The sequence below is a fragment of the Guillardia theta genome (genome assembly GCF_000315625.1).
Source record: "Guillardia theta CCMP2712 unplaced genomic scaffold GUITHscaffold_45, whole genome shotgun sequence".
NCBI classification, from domain to species: domain Eukaryota; class Cryptophyceae; order Pyrenomonadales; family Geminigeraceae; genus Guillardia; species Guillardia theta.
In genome coordinates, this window is record NW_005434629.1 from 108,445 (window position 1) to 125,771 (window position 17,327).

At 54.8% G+C, this 17,327-nt stretch overlaps 6 protein-coding genes across 6 annotated transcripts; 2 read left to right on the forward strand and 4 right to left on the reverse strand.

The window, feature by feature from the left end:
- Nucleotides 1–88: 88 nt before the first annotated feature.
- Nucleotides 89–1,470, reverse strand: GUITHDRAFT_110360 (hypothetical protein; the record flags this gene model as incomplete). The annotated part of the gene is made up of 11 exons (XM_005830477.1): nucleotides 89–171; nucleotides 220–255; nucleotides 303–347; nucleotides 493–593; nucleotides 640–699; nucleotides 742–808; nucleotides 868–962; nucleotides 1,023–1,105; nucleotides 1,177–1,241; nucleotides 1,291–1,383; nucleotides 1,440–1,470. The coding sequence occupies 11 exons, from the start codon at nucleotides 1,468–1,470 to the stop codon at nucleotides 89–91; spliced, it is 759 nt and encodes a 252-aa protein (XP_005830534.1).
- Nucleotides 1,471–2,619: 1,149 nt separating this feature from the next.
- On the reverse strand, nucleotides 2,620–5,760 carry GUITHDRAFT_140324 (hypothetical protein; the record flags this gene model as incomplete). The annotated part of the gene is made up of 15 exons (XM_005830478.1): nucleotides 2,620–2,755; nucleotides 2,977–3,051; nucleotides 3,106–3,152; nucleotides 3,204–3,281; nucleotides 3,555–3,635; nucleotides 3,953–4,004; nucleotides 4,057–4,097; nucleotides 4,154–4,290; nucleotides 4,488–4,518; nucleotides 4,569–4,730; nucleotides 4,990–5,024; nucleotides 5,203–5,245; nucleotides 5,444–5,494; nucleotides 5,542–5,594; nucleotides 5,751–5,760. 15 exons carry the CDS (start codon nucleotides 5,758–5,760, stop codon nucleotides 2,620–2,622), a joined length of 1,032 nt encoding a protein of 343 aa, XP_005830535.1.
- A 2,190-nt stretch (nucleotides 5,761–7,950) lies between these two features.
- GUITHDRAFT_153204 (hypothetical protein) lies at nucleotides 7,951–8,838 on the reverse strand (the record flags this gene model as incomplete). The annotated part of the gene is made up of 2 exons (XM_005830479.1): nucleotides 8,805–8,838; nucleotides 7,951–8,457 (listed from the first exon to the last, which is right to left on the reverse strand). A coding segment is annotated over exon 2 (386 nt), but the record flags the coding sequence as incomplete, so codon positions are not given.
- A 964-nt stretch (nucleotides 8,839–9,802) lies between these two features.
- GUITHDRAFT_110363 (hypothetical protein) lies at nucleotides 9,803–10,961 on the forward strand (the record flags this gene model as incomplete). The annotated part of the gene is made up of 3 exons (XM_005830480.1): nucleotides 9,803–9,817; nucleotides 9,921–10,573; nucleotides 10,877–10,961. The coding sequence occupies 3 exons, from the start codon at nucleotides 9,803–9,805 to the stop codon at nucleotides 10,959–10,961; spliced, it is 753 nt and encodes a 250-aa protein (XP_005830537.1).
- Nucleotides 10,962–11,368: 407 nt separating this feature from the next.
- On the reverse strand, nucleotides 11,369–13,913 carry GUITHDRAFT_110364 (hypothetical protein; the record flags this gene model as incomplete). Its single annotated transcript, XM_005830481.1, has 9 exons — nucleotides 11,369–11,437; nucleotides 11,899–11,985; nucleotides 12,210–12,317; nucleotides 12,679–12,749; nucleotides 12,942–12,981; nucleotides 13,100–13,199; nucleotides 13,341–13,480; nucleotides 13,537–13,571; nucleotides 13,700–13,913. The coding sequence occupies 9 exons, from the start codon at nucleotides 13,911–13,913 to the stop codon at nucleotides 11,369–11,371; spliced, it is 864 nt and encodes a 287-aa protein (XP_005830538.1).
- A 1,892-nt stretch (nucleotides 13,914–15,805) lies between these two features.
- GUITHDRAFT_53017 (hypothetical protein) lies at nucleotides 15,806–17,326 on the forward strand (the record flags this gene model as incomplete). Its single annotated transcript, XM_005830482.1, has 2 exons — nucleotides 15,806–16,894; nucleotides 17,249–17,326. Coding segments are annotated over 2 exons (1,167 nt in total), but the record flags the coding sequence as incomplete, so codon positions are not given.
- Nucleotide 17,327: the final 1 nt, after the last annotated feature.

Sequence of the window (17,327 nt, forward strand, 5' to 3'; positions counted from 1 at the left end):
TAGTAAGAGTGTAACTTTTGGTGTCCGCCCTTGCACGGGTGGCAAGTTTTCTTTACCCTTCCACAAAGAAATAGAAATTCAGTGTAACTCAGTCATCTGTGTCCTCCTCCTCCTCCTCCTCCTCCTCCTTTTCCTTCTTCTTCATCTCCTTCTTCCTACTTTCACTCTCTTCTGCGAGACGAGGCTTAGTCTAATGCAAGCAAGGAGCAACTTGGAAACCTGAGGAGTCGCTGGGCTCCGGTACCCGTTTGCCGGCTGATTTCACGCGGGTCAGAGAACGCACGAGCAAGGCGCTCACTCACCCTCCATGGAGTCTTCAGCTTGCATCATCGTCTTTCCCATGAACTCTTGCGACGAGTGTCCGGAGTCCGAGTGAGAGGAGAACTTGTTCTCCTCCATGATCCTCCTCATCTCCGAGGACTCGAAGGACGAAGAGTTGCCTCCTCCTCACTCCTGTCAACCTTTCCCCCTCCCGTTCGCATGCTAACACACCTCGGATCTCGGCGCTGTCGATCATGTCCAGATTCAGCTGGCTGTCAGGTTCAACCTCTTCCACGTTCAGCATGTCCTTGAGATTGTTCGCCATTCCTTCGCTGCTCCTGCACTGTCACATCGAGCGAGAAAGCCCTCAAGGTTCACCCTGAGCTCCTTCCTCCTCCGTCTCTGCCATCTGATGTCTTCTCCCTCTTCTTCTTTGCCCTTGCTCGAGTCAGTTGGTTGCGAGTGAGATGAGTGAAATACTTGTTAGACAGTTCCTCCTGCTCCTCGTCCTCCTCGTCGTCCTCGTCCTCGTCCTCCTCCTCCTGTCCTGATCGAGAGGTCAGTGGAGGAGAAGCAAGACGAGGAGGAGGAACGGGAAGTTCACACCTGAGCGGCTTGTATCTCCTTCGTCATCCTCGTCCTGCTCTTCGCTGCTATCGCTCTCGTCTGCTTCGACCCGCCTCCCCTTAGCTCCCCTCCCACTGCATGCAGCATGTCAGCGATGCGGCCACTAGACCGCGTTTGATCGCTGCTCTCCCTACATGGATCGGTTGGGAGCCCGGGGCCCCGATCCCTTTCTGAGTGCATTCCTCGCATGCTCCTTCATCTTGCTCGTCTCCGCCTTCTGATTGCAAGCATCGACCAGTCAGAGTGTCCCTCGCATAGGGAGAAAAGAGACGAACACACAGCACTCACCCCCTGTCTCTTCGATCGGTCTTCGCGCAGCTTTGCTTTCTGCTTCCCTCCTCCCTCTCCTCCTCCTGCACCTCCAGTGCTTCAGTGCGCTCAAAAGCTGCATCCTTATCTCACCTCGCAGACTGACGAGCATGGGAGGATTAAGTTGGACTTGCTCCGTCCTCTCGATCCAGTTGACTTTCCTCTCAGCAGCACAAAGATCAACTTCTGCTCGCACAGCACAATAAGTTCAACGCTCCTACCATGCTCTCTTCCTCTCCCACCTGTACCGAGGCCGTTCGCCTTCCCTCCCATGAAGAAGGAAGATTCGAGGAGGAGCAGGGCGAGGAGGGAGGTTGTCGGCATCCTCCGAAACCACTGGATCCTAAGTAAACCCAAGAAGATCAACGTGCGAGGAAGGGATGCGAAGGGGACGAGCAGCGTGTGCGCTACTTGAGCGATTGAGCACGGATCTCCACAACTCCTAATGTTGTGCAGTCAGCAATCAGGACGAGAAAGAATAAGACACGTGTCAAGAAATCCTAGCTTCCTCTCCTCATTTTTGACAGTATCATCTTTCCCCATCCCCTCTGCCGTTCCCTCCTGCCCTGGCCCCCTCCCTCCCTCCCCCCCTCTTCCCTCTCTCCCTCCCTCCAGTCTCACTATACCCTCGCTCTCCCTTGTCCTTCCTTCCCTCGCTCTCCCTCCCTCCCCCGCTCATCATAGCAGCATGGGAAGCCCTGGTATCCATCAGGTGTTGGTGCTGGCATGGGCGGTGCTAGGTGGAGAAGCGAGTGGAGGTATGGAGGATGGCGATGGAGCCCGAGGGACGGAAAAGGGGCAAAGGTGGGGGGAGGGAGGGGCGAGGGGGAGGAGGAGGGGAGGGGAAGAAGGAGGAAGGAGGAAGAAGTGGGTGCTGTAGGAAGTTGTGATGGTGGGGCCCGCCGGGGTGGGCGGAGCGGGGGGAGGGGGGAGGGAAGAGGGGGGATTGGAGGAGGATGTAATAGGGTTTTTTAGTGAGGCAGGGGCGTATTGGAGGGAACGGGGGGAAGGGGATGGGGGGAGGGGGGGGGGGGGGAGGGGCGGAGAGAGCAGAGACAGAGCCGAGGAGCACGGGAGGAGAAAATATGAGCGAGCAACATCCCGTCTCCTGCTCCTGCTCATCATCATCATCATGTATCTAGAGAAGCAACATCATCATGTCATCTTTATCTCCCTCATCGTTTATAGTATCGTTGATACAGCTCTGGGTCATGCTCGAAGCCATGACGCCGCGCGTAAGTGTTGCGAAGACCGTAGTCCAGCCCTGCCATTGCACAATCACTCTCCTTGTTTACCCCCTCCCCCTTCCTCCTCTTGCATCCTCCTATCCCTCCGTTCTCTTGCCCCCTACTTCGTCCTTCTTTCATCTCCCCTCCCCTCCTCCTCCTGCCATGAACCCTTGCTCACTCGTCCATCTCCTCCTCACTCATTATGCCCTCCTAGCCTTTCAGACCCGCCTTCCTCCTCCTCTCTGTGCTTGCCTGACGTGGCTGGAGCAGGAGCCTTGTTGAAGGGTTTGTATCCGAACCGCCGGAGCATCATGAAGAGCGCTCGCTCGCTGACATGACCTCAGACCCTTTACCATGAACGGGCAGATACAACACGAGCCCGAGGAGGAGGAGGAGGAGGAGGTGGTGGTGGTGGAGGAGGAGGTGGTGGTGGTGGAGGAGGAGGATCAGCAGCACGAGCAGCAAGATCAAGAAACGGGAAGGAGAGGGAAGGGAAGTAGCGAGGGAGAAGGGAGAGAGAGAGGGCGAAGGGGTGGAGGAAGCTGAGGACCTGAATCTCTCAGGGTCGTCCTCGAACCAAGCCTTGATCTCCGTCCACCACTGCTGCGTATCATGCACTATCCACCTGGAGAAAGACTGAGCGAGGAAGAGGAGGAGGAGGAGGAGGAGGAGGAGGTACATCTTAATGCCGAGAGGGTTGGTCTTGTCCTCGTGCTCTGGGCCTTCCTGTCTCAACCGTCAGCCAGTCCTCCTGTCCTGCATGGAGGCGCGGAGGACCGCGAGGGGCTCGAGCGTGACGATGCCTTTCCTCTGCATCCTCTCCAAGAATCCACGGAAAGCAACGACTTGATTGGCCTGCGAAGGCGTGAGGTTGCGAGCAGGGAGGTCAAGTCAGTAAAGAGATTGTTGGAGGAGGTAGGGAGGGAAGGAGAAGAGAAAAGGCGTCTATGACGAGATGGTAATCTCCTCGCTACTGCAAGCCTTCAACTACATGACTGAGAGGAAGAGAGCTCCATGGCAACCAGTCTTGTGTCTTCCTACAAGGAACCATGCACACACGAAAGTCCAGATCTCGGGAGAGGAGCAGGCGGCATAAGGATCGCGTTCAATGTTTGACACGCCTCTCACCTTGTGCAGGACGTGAGGAGCCTTGCCCTGGCTACTCTCAGCGATGTGTTGCGCCGCCTCTTTCTGCCACTTGTCCCCTTGCTGCATCCACATACAAAATGTGAGCCAGATGGAAGTGTTTTTGATGAGAGGGGGGGACGGGGAGAAGGGAGAGGAGGAGGAGGAGGAAGACAAGTAGAGGAGGAGGAGGAAAGGAGTTGCTCAAGGGGGAGATAGCTATGGAGGAATGGAAACGAGAGGACGAGGACGACGAGGAGGAGAAGGAGAGGGAGGAGATGGTGGTGGAGGACAAGGACGAGGACGAGGACGAGAAGGAGGAGAGGGTGGTGGTGGTGGTGGAAGTGGTGGTGGAGGACAGGAGGACGACGAAGAGGCTAGAATGAAGTGTGGAGGAGGACCTTCTCCCTAGCTCTCGCCAACTTCTTGATATAACTTTGCTTCCGCTCAACACTTGGGAATCCGCGTCATGGCTCGTGGGCATGTCACAAGGGCATGAAGTCACCTGTCCTTCCCGTCATCGGCCCTTCTCCTCTTCTTCTCAGGCTGTCAAGACAAGTCACAAGCTTCCTCCTCCTCTTGAGAGAGGGGATTATCCTTACTTTCATGGACATCGAGCTGTTGGGGATAGGGAAGGGCTGGGCTCCCGGAGCCATCACGATACCTCCCTGCTGCTCACCGTTGGCATTTACAGGCATCAGACACGGGACGAAGTAAGTGGCTTGTCCAGGAGGAACGCCTACCAGCTCGTGAGAAAAGGGGGGGAGGAGGAAGGAGCGAGGAAAGCTGGGAAGAGCAGAAAAGCCACAGCCGAGGAGAGGTAATCAGATGATGTGATGTGGAGGAGGAAAAAGATCGTAAGTAGAGAGGAGGAGGGGGTTTCAGGAGAGGAAGAGGAGGGAGGAGGAACAAGAGCAGATGGGGAGGAGCATGTACCAGGGAACTGAGGAGGGTATGCAGCACCACCCTTGCAAGAAGCGAATCAGCGTCCAAAGGAAACAGGAGCAAGTATGAAACCTGGGAGATCACAGTGCCGAAGCTTGAGTTCACAACTGAGCCATAGGGGACTGTGCTCATCGGGTACTGATTCCATGGTGCTGGGTATGCTGAGGACCAGGGCATCAGATTCTCCTCGCGCTGGTGAGTGGGAAAATTTGAAGGACGAGGGATAATGATCAGCTATTGGGCGATATGATCCTGCAAGGAAGAGAAAAGGAGAGTTGAGGAGGTGGACTTGGCGATGGTGGACGAGGAGGGGGAAGAGGAGGAGTGGAGGAGACTGCGAGGAGAAAACTTGAGGACATGAAGGTAAGAGAGATTGTGAGAAAAGGGAGTGGACGGCGAGCATTAGAGTTCGGATGACCTTGTCCAGCGCGGGTACTGGGCTAAATAGCACGTACACATGTCAGTTGTTGGAGATCAGCTCATTTCATCTAACCGTCTGAGTTTGTCCGCCTGCTGCGTGAGCAGCTGCTGCATATGAGTAAGAAAGTCGAAACAAGTAGTGATGGGGAGGGGTCGAAAGGGAGGAGGAGGAGGAGGAGGAGGAGGAGGAGGAGGAGGAGGAGGAGGAGGAGGAGGAGGAGGAGGAGGAGGAGGAGGAGGAGGAAGGAGGAGGAGGAGGAGGAGGAGGAGGAGGAGGTTTGACAACCAGGAGGAGCGTAGTACACGCCTTGGTCCACCCCAGCATTCGCCTTTTCACACAGTCAATGCACATTTTGAACTTAGACTATTCCAAGGGATGAAAAACATCCGCACAGCATGGTGTTTTAAGCTGAAAACAGTGACGATGCATCTTCCCAGATAAGAGACGAGATTTTCGCATCGCAAGACAATCACAACCATGAACGAACAGCAGCGCAAACATTCCGTCTGTGCGGGGACACACTCACATTTTGAGGGGCCCCATGCGCCCCTTCCTGCATCATCTGCGCAGGGACATTCTGTTGCAGACTTCGGTCAAGTGGTGACATTGGAGGAGTTCAACAACCTGCGAGGGAGGAGGAGGAACGTTGTTCATCTCCCAGCCGATCACCCTCCAACCTGCGAGTTGACATTTACAACGACAACAAAGTGCAGCCAGATTCATCAGGAGACGAAGAGAACTCAAGGTGATCAGATGTTGTATGTGAGCATGTCATTCAAACATCAAGGGCTGTTGACTGGCATCTGAACCTTCCCGCCTTATAGTGCACTCACTGCCCGTCATTCGAACAAGTAGCAAATTCCTTGCAACCAACTACAGCTCAGCAACGACGCCTCTTGTTCTGTCATGGCATGCGGCAACAGTGCTGATCGCTCTCACAACTTCCTTCATGTTCGTCTAGCCAGCATCATGCTGATCGCTCGGATACTCTCCCTGCCATCGACAAGCACTCCGACTACCATCACCCGCGACCATATTCTGTAAAAATCACAATTTAAAACAATATCAAAAGTTTAACATGTATTTTAGTTTGCTCTAAAAATCTGTGATTTGTACGATTTCACAAGGTTTAACAGATGTAACGGGTTGAATTAGATACAATATGATTTTTATCTTATAACTTCTAGAATCTCACTTGTTAAAAACTGGCATCGGACCCTTGAACGGCCGGCGGCGGTCCGATCACGGCAGCCAGTGGCGACTCAGCCTGAGCCTCGGAGCCTGGAGCCACCGACCGTCGGTCACTGGCCAGGCCGGCGGGCCCCGGGCGTCGCACACGGTGCCGCCAGGCGGCAGTGAGTGCCGCCGGCGCGGGCCGCCCGAGGCTCCGACTCATCGGACCGTCCGCCGGTACCCCGGGTCCGGCGCCGGGCCACCGGCGGCGTTCCGACTGAGCCGTTCAACTCCGCAACTGGTTAAAACCCTGCCAGGCTGTCAGTGTAGTACTTTTGAAACTATGAAACTCAGGCTCGCCATTTATACCGCACCGGGCATTTCGACTCCGGGGTCGGAGCCGTTTAGAGTCATATTCAACTGATTTATTGATCACATTAATGATTGGTTCCTTTCACCAATGCCCGGGTGACGCCGAGAATCGTGTTGGCAGATGAGTACAACTTGGCAAGCCTGTTTTAGGGGCTCTGACCGTGGATATAGTACCCTGGAAACCCGAAGTCCACGGCCTCAGATTGTGCTTGCTGGATTGTGTTGAAGTTGCAATTCGCCCAGCCTGCATTAGCTTGCCAGGAAAACTGGCCAGGGCTGTCAGCGAAGTCGTCGGGGATGATTGCAGGGATGTACAAGGACGTGTTCTGCTGCTTCACGTCTTGGACCGGCACGAAACTCGAGCTCGGCGGCTCAACCTTCCAGTCCCAATCGCTTCCAGCGCATGGAGGAGGAGACGGGGTAGAGTGGTCGCTCTCGAAGCTTGTGCGGCTCTCTCCTGGACTCTTAGACTCGGACCCGTCGCTCCAGGGGTTCGAGGGATAGAATGCCGGGCTGTGGATTCCGTCCTTGATTGATAGCTGGTCAGCCATCTGAATGATGTGAGCGAACTTCTGCTCAATCAGGACGGCAAGTCGGTCAAGAATCCTGCGGCCCTGCGCAGTCCTGCAGCCATAGTGAGCAACGAAGGCGGTATGCAGTGAAGTCATGTATCACTTCGCAAGCTGCGCGATGCTCTCTCGCTGCCCGATCCTGGTTCGAGGAGAAGCAAAGGGCAAGTCGAGTGAGTGGGACGAGAACTCCCAAGGCAAGACTTACTGCTCGTCATACAGAAGCTCCTGCCCGGTGGAGATAGAACCAAAGAGCGAGACTAGCAACGGGATGCACATGTCTGGGGCCTTATTGACAGCCTGGACATCAGCACAGTTACTCAACCATGCAGCATTCGCCATCCATCCAACACAAACCTGGTCGAACTCTTCCGCAGAGACCGGCGCGTAAGTCATCGAGATTCTAGAAATCCTCCCCAGAGCATCGAAGGTCTTCTTCGTCGTCTGCCTTAATAGTACGCCCTCCGTGTGCCCGGTTCTGAGAGCATGAGGCGTCAGCCCCATCCTTTATATCACAAACTCGGATTTACCTAAATACATTGGTGGAATATCGACAAAAGTTCGTGACAACTGGTTCTCTGATCCTGAAGACAAAGTTAGATTCACTGGATGAAAGCAAGAAGGGGAAAACTCTGTACCGAAGCATATCTTCCATGAATTGACACAAGAACCTCAGGTCAGTGGTGGGAATCCTCGCATCATTGCCCGCGATGCGAGCGAGACCCTCCTCTCTGTGCAGCCTGAAGAAACCGGCCATGGTTTGGTTGCAGTTGGCACTAGTCCGCTTGTTCTTGATGGGGTCCCACGTGAAGCATTGATACCCTATTGATGAGTTCTCCCAGATCGAGTGCTCAGCACTCGCCTGACAAATCGCAGGCTGGAAGTCCTGGTTGGTGTTTGAACTCATTGAGTGGTGAGCCAACATTTCCAAAGCCCCCAGAGCCCTGCCGAAGGAGCTCCGTAGAGCAGGCGTCATGGCCTTGAACATCTTATCAAGATCCTTCGCCACAAATCCCCATTCCCAGATCATTCTCAGTGCGCGAACTGGGAGCTTCTTGGATTCTTGATCACGGAATACCACGTCATCGTGTATCAGCATGATGCCATCCCTTAAGGTCATCAGCGGTCGGTCGATCGTGTCGATTGTGTGAACAATTGTCAGCTGTGAGCTCTGTGTGCTTGGAATATCACCGCACGGTAATCCTCGGCTGATACACCTTGTACAAGGACGAGTTTCTTGGCATTTGGCTTTTGCTTTCCTGCACGCTTCACAAGCACTTTTTGCTATGTGTCTGTTCGACGACAACCATCGGCGCATTTTATAGAGATCATTCTTCTGCAAGGAGCCTTCTAAGGCTGACTCCGCAGCATTCGACATCCTGACAAGCTCTGCTCAACTCAATATCTTTGGAAATTCCTGCAAAAGCTATTTCGATGTCAAGATACAGAATTTATTTAACAAGACCAATTCAGAGTCATGGTGAAAAAGATGCAAAGGAACATGTTTGAAGCAGTGATAAAGCGTGAAATCATCACTTAGCTCTTCAGATAGGGGAATTCATCATAGCGCACACAACAGAAAACACGCGCCCTTGCCTTCGCCTACTCTATGAGATGTGCCATTGAGCAAACACATTTGGGGGGGTGTGCAACCAGGGAGCGCGCATGGGAGGAAAGAGAAGAAGTCAGATGAGGATGATGCTAGGTGCACACCATGGTCATGAGTATCATAAGGAGAGCGCGCATGAAGTTTCTCCAGCCGCCTCCTCTCACCTGCTCCGCCATGCACCCAACAACTGCTTCATGCGGGAGCGGGTCATCGATCGGCACACCAAAGACCACCCCAGCTTCATGTTCGTATCTGCTTGCACCCCTCATTTACACCGGAATAGAACCCTGTTATCTCCCTGTAAGCACCCCTTTTTCTTCCACTACCCTATCTTATCGACTGGCACCCTACCCCCAAAAAATCCTCCCATTCTACCCCCCCCCCAATTACGACCAAAAAGTTGCACCGGCCCAACAACAAATCATACTTCCCAATTACAAATTCTCACAAAAATTCAACATTTTCGTTCTAATTTCAAAGTTTAAAAATATAAAACTGCTAAGAGCCAAGGGGGGTGCAAAAGGAACAGAGAGGGGAAGGGGTAGTTGCAACTCAATCAGGGGGTAGGGTAATTTTTCACAACAAAACCGGTCACGGTACCCTACGTTGGTCACGTTACCTGTCACGGTAAGGGACCCGGATCGAGCCGATGATGACGAGCCCGCCCCAATGCTTTCCGATTGTTCTGAGGCAGACCGGGTACATGGAAATTTGTGGTTTTAAACTTATTAGTCATTATTAAAAATTATAGAGAGACGCCGAAAATGCCGGGTTACCATACCTGCAAGGTAGGATGCCTTCCCCTCCCCTCCCTCCCCCTTCCAGCACCACCACCACCACCACCACCACCACCAGCGCCATCAGCACCACCAGCACAACCAGCAGCTCCAGCACCAGCTCCAGCTCCAGCTCCAGCACCAGCTCCAGCTCCAGCACCAGCACAGACATAGATATCGTCAGCAACATTACTGCCAACTCCTCCTGCTCCTTCCCCTCGTGTTCAGTGTGCCTGCTCTACTCCCCATTATCATTCTCCTCTCCCAACCCATGCTCCCACCCCTCTAAACCCCTGCTTCCTTTCTCCTGCCTAGAATGATCGTTGGTACCATATTCCTCACGTATTGCTTCCCCTCTCCAACAAACCCATACAGCCGTTGGGAAGATGCCTTCGATCCTCGTGATGATCCCTCTATGTTCGTCAACCTTGTTCCAACGCACACTCCCTCTGTCCCAATCCCCCCTCCCTCGCATTGGCAGTCTCTCCTGACGGTGAACGGCAGATCCATGGCAACGACGTTCCGATCGAGTTCGAGCATGCGGGGCTGGAGGAGCACTACCTGAAGATGAAGGAGATGAAGGCCTTCAATGACTGGTGCCGGGAGATGGACGAGGAGCTGGTTGTGTCCAAGGTGGTGGTGCAGTCCATCGACCTCTTCGGGCCGAGGATAGGCTTCCTCAAGTTCAAGGCGGAGGCGACGACGAGGGACGGGAAGCATGTGCCCGGCATCGTGTTCATGCGAGGAGGAGCCGTCGCGATCTTTATCGTCATCACGTGCAAGGAGAGCAAGAAGCAGTACACGCTCCTCACTGTGCAGCCGCGGGTGCCCGTGGGGAAGGCGGCATTGTACGAGCTGCCGGCGGGGATGCTGGACAACAGCGGGGACTTTGTGGGGATGGCGGCGAAGGAGCTGGAGGAGGAGACGAGCCTCAAGGTGCAGAAGAAAGATCTGATGGACTTGACAGAGAAGGCGTTCGGGAGCGGCTGCCCCGGCATCTACCCGTCAGCAGGAGGATGCGACGAGTACCTGCGGATCTTCCTGTACCGGACGACGATGAGCCCCGAGGAGATCAGCAGCCTGCACGATAAGTGCACGGGGGTGCTGGAGGAGGGGGAGACGATCAAGCTGAAAGTGATTCCGATCGATGACCTGTGGTGAGTAGAGGAGAGGGGGGGAGGGAGGAGGAGGGGAGGGAGGAAGGGACAAGAGGGAAAAATGAGCATGGGCAGGCTATGTGGGTTTGAGGAGATCAGGAGCAGAGGAGAAGGAGGGGGCCGGTAAAGGGTCAGAAAAGCAATGAGACGCGGAGTTGGGTCTTGAGGAGAATTTGGATACGAAGTTCAGAGTAGGAGGTGAAGGCAGTGGAAGAGGTAGAGAGAGTAAGAGGGGGAAGGGAAGAAGAGGAGGGGGAGGAAGTTACACTGTTTGTTATGATGGTTAACATGGTTTGCTGCTAGGAGGACGGCTCCGGACGTGAAGGCGTTGTCAGCCCTCTGCCTGTATGAGAACTTCCTTGCCAGACGAGAGATCCCCAGCGACTGATCCGTCTCTCTTTCGCTTCCTCCCCCTCCCCACTCTTCTTTCCCCCTCCTCCTCAACCTTGTTGGTTTTCTTTTGCTGTTTTTGTTTTGTTGGTGGGAGGACTTGAACGATGAGGAACGGAGGGAACAAAGATAAGGATAAATGAATTGAGCAGCGACTCGTTGTCATTTACAAGAAAGGTGAAGGAGCGTGTAATTTTTGTCGGTCAGAATGTCAGGAGGACAAGAAGCACGGGGACAGGGACGAGGCGATAGCAGTAGAGGGCGAGGGAGGGTGAGGGGGAACGAGGAGATCGAAGGACGAGGACAAGGCTAATGGGATGCGGCATGCGGTGACATGTTGATGTTTCTGATTCTGTTCACCTTGAAGAATTTAATTTACTGTGGCCATCAAGTTCTGACGTGACCTCATCGTTTCGCCTTTGCGTTTCTCTTGGGCTTCTTGCCCTTGTCTTTCTTCTGGCTCCCTGCCTTGGCCTGCGCACCATGTGAGTAGGAAGAGAGCTGGCGGTGAAGAGAGACGAGGAAGAAGTTAATGGGACGAGAGTCAGGAGCAGGAGCAGGAGCAGGAGCAGGAGCAGGAGCAGTGGGAGGAAGCCAAGGAGGCAGGGAGGTAGGGAGAAGGCAGGGTTTGAGAGCAGGGAGTCAATGAGGTTGAGAGGAGGAGACGAAGGAGTGGAGGGGCAGCAGAGGAGGAGGAGGAGTCAAGGGGACCTTCTTTGCCGGCCTGTCTGACGCCATGAAGGAACAGAACCCAACCCCTTGTTGGCAGCCTGAGACAGAACTTCAATGGCTGCTCTGATAGAGGGGGAGGAGGAGGAGGAGGAGGAGGAGGAGGAGGAGGAAGGGAACGGGTTGGAAGGAGAGACAGTGGGGGAGAGGACAAGAGGAGGAAGGCACAGGAAGAAGAGGGATCAAGAGGAGCAGGAGGCAGGAACCTTTTCGTGGTCAAGGGTCGCTCCCTCGACTGAGACGATCTTGCTCAGCAGCTCCAGGTTCCTCTTCTTCTCATTCTGAAGCGTCTCCTGCAAGTTCGCCAGTCATCCGGAGACACAGGTGGTGACCTTGTAGGAGGAGGAGGAGGAGGAGGAGGAGGAGGAGGAGGAGGTGGTGGTGGTGGTGGTGGTGGTGGAGGAGGAGGAGGACGACGACGACGATGATGACGATGACGAGGGCAAGGAGGAAAGAATTGGGTGAATCGAGGAGAACAAGGATACAGAGAAGTTATTCAGGGAGGACAAGGAGGTACCGGATCGAACTTGCGGTTGGGTGCAGATTTCAATTCTCCCTTGAGCTTCTTGTCAAACTTGCCGAGAGATCCAGTTGACTTCTGAGCGAGCTTGAGCTGAGCCTTCGTCTGCGGACGGACTGTGAGAGGTACACGGAGCTAAAGGAGAAGACGTGGGGAGGGGAGCAAGGAGAGGGAGCAAGGAGAGGGAGCAAGGAGAAGCAAACAAAAGGGCAGGGGCACGAGGCGCGAGGAGAAGGTCGTTGGTAAGGGCACGTTAGATACTGGTGGAAGGGAGAAGGAGATGGAACAGAAGAGACTTGAGAACGGAGGTAAAGATGTTAAGGCAGGAGATGACAATGAGGAGGACTAAGGGAACATGGAGAAAGGGAAGAACAAGGAGGAGGACGAGGAGAAAGAGGAAGAGAATGAGAAGGAGGAGGAGGGGCGCGGGAAGGGGGGAGGGGGAGGAGGAGGAGTGATTATTGACCTGGAGCTTCTGCTCCTGCTTGCTCGGGTTCTCCGAGAGCTGCAGGTGGGTCTTTCCATGGATCTCTTCGTCTGCGATAGCAAATGAGCCCAGTGGACAGAGAACGAGGAGCAGGAGCAGGAGCACGAGCACGAGCAGGAGCAGGAACAGGAGCAGGAGCAAGGGCAGGAAGGAGGAGTAGGAGCAAGAGCAGGGAAGAGGAGCAGGAGCAAGAGCAGGGAGGAGGAGCAGGTGCAAAAGCAGGAAGAAAGAGGAGGTCGTACGGTTTCGCTTTTCCCTGTTCTTCTGCTTTTGCAACGTTTCCTGCGATGAAGAATGAGAAAGAGGAAGAAACCAGTTGCTATGCAAGAATCGATAAAGACAGGAGCAGGAGCAAGAGCAGGAGAAGAAAAAGGAGCAGGAGCAGCTGAGTGTTCTGCACCTTCTTCTCCATCTCCTTCTTCGTGAACGGATCACTTGAACCATCATCCTGCGGTCCTGCTTCCATGATAGGTGGAAGATCTTTTTCCGCGTTACTCGCTCTGCCCACCAGCACGTGAGTTTGCTTACATACCATCCTTCTCCTCCCTCACCCCCCCCATTCCTCCTCCTCCTCCTCCTCCTCCTCCTCCTCCTCCTCCTCCTCCTCCTCCTCCTCCTCCTCCTCCTCCTCCTCCTCTCACTTCCCTTGAGTCAAAACCTTGTCAAGCACGTACTCTGGAGGCAAGTCGGAGACACTGTGGCCCTGGGCAGGAGCGACGAGGACAAAGGCGCTCTCTGCTGTGATGTAGTCCTGGACTGTGATGCCGGCGTTGGTGCTGAGCTGCGTGATGCTGCATTAGAGGGGCGAGGGAGGGAGTAGCGACTGTGTGCTCTTACCTTCCACTTCTTTGGCTTTGTGAACGAGATAACAACTGGCAGGATGCAAGTCAAACAAACGATGCAGGCAGAAAGACGAGAAATCGGCCAAGGAGGAGGACAAAGACGAAGACGAAGACGAAGACGAAGACGAGGCAGCGGAGGAAGGAGGACAAGGAACTACCTGGGTTCCCCTTGCCATTGACAACCTCAGTGCTGAACTCATCAGGCTGGGAAGCGAGAGGGTTTGCGAATCCTCCGTCCCACTGCACTCCGACCTTGTCTGAATCGCCCCATCCGATCTTGTCATCGAACAGGGCACTCGCTACTTGCGGCCAAGCAGCAACTCCAGCCATCACCTCCAGCGCCATGCGACGTCCTCCTCGTTTCATGCTCATGCATGGTGCGAACCTCTGAGTCTGCCGACCCCTTGCAGCCATGTTGCTGTTGCAGACGGCGGCGGATCGGGATACGAATGAGGCAGGAGCCAAAGAGGACAAACAAGTATGAGAGAAGCATAAGAGAGGAGGGAGGGAGGAGAGGAGGAGGTAAGAACCATGGCCTCAAGGGAAGAGGACATGGAGGAGGAGGAGGAGGAGGCGATGGAGGCGACAAGCACCAGCATCGTCAGCGTCGTCGCCATCGTAACCATCGTAATTCCGAAAACAACAAAGGATCCAGTGGGGTGGGGTTACTTAATTGGAGGGGTGGGGATAACTTTTGAGTACTGCTAAAAACGTTATAAGACTTTCAAAAGGGGGTAGGGGTATACAGAAATTGGGGTGGTATTGTACGGGGGTGGTTTTGGAAGGATGTGGTGGTTGTTGTAAACTGCAAAGCATTTCACTTGGGGGTACTCGATAAGGTAAAATGGTGGGGTATATGATAGTAAATTAGGGGGTAGGGGTTAAAAAGTAGGGGTGGGGTGATGTAATCCTTGGGTGTACCCACCCCCTTCGTGAAGGGAAAATGAGGGGTGAGGTAGGGGTGGAGAAGTTGGGGGATGAGGGTGCAAATGATGGGCGTCATGGAGGCCGCCATGGTGGAAGGCGGAGGGGAGGGGAGGAGGAGACGAAGACAATGGCGGCAACGACGACGGCGGCAACGACGACGACAATGATGATGACGAAGAGAACGACGATGATGACGATGATTACGATGATGACGATGATGACCATGTGGTTGTAGATAATGACGATGACGATGACGATGACGATGACGTTGGCAATGGCGATGGCAATGGTGGTGGTGGTGATAATCTTGGTGAAGATAATAATGACCAGAGTACAAGTAGAAGGGAAGATGAGCAGAGGAGAAGAGGAGGAGAGGAGACCAGAGTTTGAAGAGCACAAACACGAGCAATTTTTAGTTTGTCTGTGCGAAGACTGGGAAGGAGGCGAGCTTTGAGGAGATGAGAGATGAGGTATTCTTGAAGCAAAGCGATATGAGACAGGTTGGAAGGAAACATCAACAACATGTTGTTCAGATCAGAAGTAGGTAGGAGGAGCGAAGGAGGGTGGCGGAGTAGGTCCAAACCAAGCCGTGAGCCACTGAGTATGACGATGGTTGTGTTGTGAGGTCAGCTGCCTTATGAAGAGTAGGAGCAGTGTTGGGCGCTAGAAAACTGCATGCAGGAGAACGGGAAGCTCGATTAACAGCACAGGCAGACGATGATGTGTGGTTGGAAGCAGCTTGTGGTTGGAGGGAGGAGGTTGCGTTATTTGTGGTGGATGGGAATAGTGAAACAACACATGTCGAGACTAGATCACTCGAATACTGTCTGTCTTGTCAGTCGTGCCCTGTAGCGCAGTGAAAGTTCCTTCCCCGTGTTGCCTGCGGCACCTCCACCCTGATCTGTTGCATGTCTAACATGGAGTGAGCAGGGTAAAGACAAGAGGAGGAAAACAAACGCAATGACGAAAATCATGATGAGGATTTTCCTCGTCATGTGCTGCCTGCTCCTTCAGGCCCATAGCTTCCAAACCTTCACGACGTCATGGCATCGGTCGCGCACTGATCGCTCGTGCCTCTCCCGCTCCCTCCCCCACCTCCTCCCTGGAGCAGGCGCTCCCAAAGTCGCAGGACGCAGTCAGCTGAGGTCGGTCCGCATGGTCGGAGCGCTGGAGAGAAACTCTGCGACTGCTTCTCAGCTGTACTCCAGGTGAAGGAGCTGAGAGGAGTTTGCGGGTGGTCTGACGCCTACAGCAGGGACGAGCTGCCCGAGCTCTTCGACTCGCACGGGAGGCTGGACGCGAAGAAGTTTGTTGGGAAGTTGAGAAACGTTCACGGCCTGTGGGAGCAGATGACGAGGCTCTTCCCTGACCATGTTGCGCTCTCCGACCCCCTCCATGGCTTCGGGGACGACATGACGTACAGCCAGGCGTCGGCAGCGATCACGCGCATGGCTGGGTTCTTGCAAGAGCTCGGGGTGCAGAAGGGAGATAAGATAGCTCTCTTCTCGGAGAACAGCTACAGGTGGAGCCTCGTTGACTCGGCGATCCTTCAGGCTGGCGCTGTAGACGTTGTGCGAGGAGCGACTGCGCCTGTGGACGAGCTGAAGTTCATCTACTCGGACAGCGGGAGCAAGGCGTGCGTTGTGGAGAACGTGGAGCTGCTGGAGAAGCTGGTGAAGCAGGCGAAGCTCGGGACTGAGGTCGAGCCCGAGTTCGTGGTGGTGATGTACCCCAAGGACAAGAGCGGGGAGACGATCAAGAGAGAGGCTGGGCTGGGCTCAAGCTCGACCCGCGTCGTCACAGTTGACGAGATGCTACAGTCTTCCAGCTCTTACACGCCAGTGTCAGTGGAGGAGGAGGATACAGCGACGCTGCTGTACACTAGCGGAACGACAGGGCACCCGAAAGGAGTGGTCCTGACCCATGGGAACCTTCTACACCAGATGCTGGAGAACGTCTACAGCCCTTCCCTCCCCCTCGAGCCCCTCCCCGGCGACGTTTTCCTCTGCATCCTCCCGTGTTGGCACATCTTCGAGCGCTTTGCCGAGTACTACTCGCTGGTGAGAGGAGCCAAGTTGGTCTACAGCAGCGTCAAGACCTTCAAGTCAGACCTCCTCCGCCACCGCCCCCACATCCTCGTCGCCGTCCCCCGTCTATACGAGAACGTGTTCCAAGGCGTCCAGGCCAAGTTTGCAGCAGGGTCGTCACTGCAGCGCATGCTGGTAGCGTTCTTCACTGCGGTAGCAACCAAGAAGATGGAGGCAAAACGCTCCCTCCTCAACGCTGCTGCTATCGAGCCGCAGGATCAGCCCGCGTTCCTCCAGCGATCCCCTGCCAAGAAGCTGCTTGACCAGCTCGTCTCCATGCTCACTGTCTTCCTCCTCGCTCCTTTTGCTGCCATCGGTGACCGTCTCATCTGGTCTAAAGTGAGCTCCTCCTCCTCCTCCTCCTCCTCCTTCTGCTCCTCCTCCTCCGCCTCCGCCTCCTCCTTCTTCTGCTCCTCCCTCCTCCCCCGCCTCCTTCTAATCCCCCTCCTCCTCCTCCTCTCTCCTCTCCTTTGCTCCCGCTTCTCCTGCTTCGCAGCCTCTGCGAAGTTTCCCTCACGCTCTTTTATTCTTCCCTTTTTTATGTCTGCTCCTCCCTCCTATCCTCTTCCTCCTTATCCCATGCCTCTCCCCTCCTCTCCCCTCCTCTTCCCTCCTCTCCTCTCCTCTCCTCTCCTCTCCTCTCCTCTCCTCTCCTCCTCTCCTCACTCTACACGACGGCTGACGCAGCAGCAGGTGCGGGAGGGTCTGGGAGGGAGGATCAAGTGCCTCATCTCAGGGGGAAGCAAACTTCCGACGGCGCTTGACAACTTCT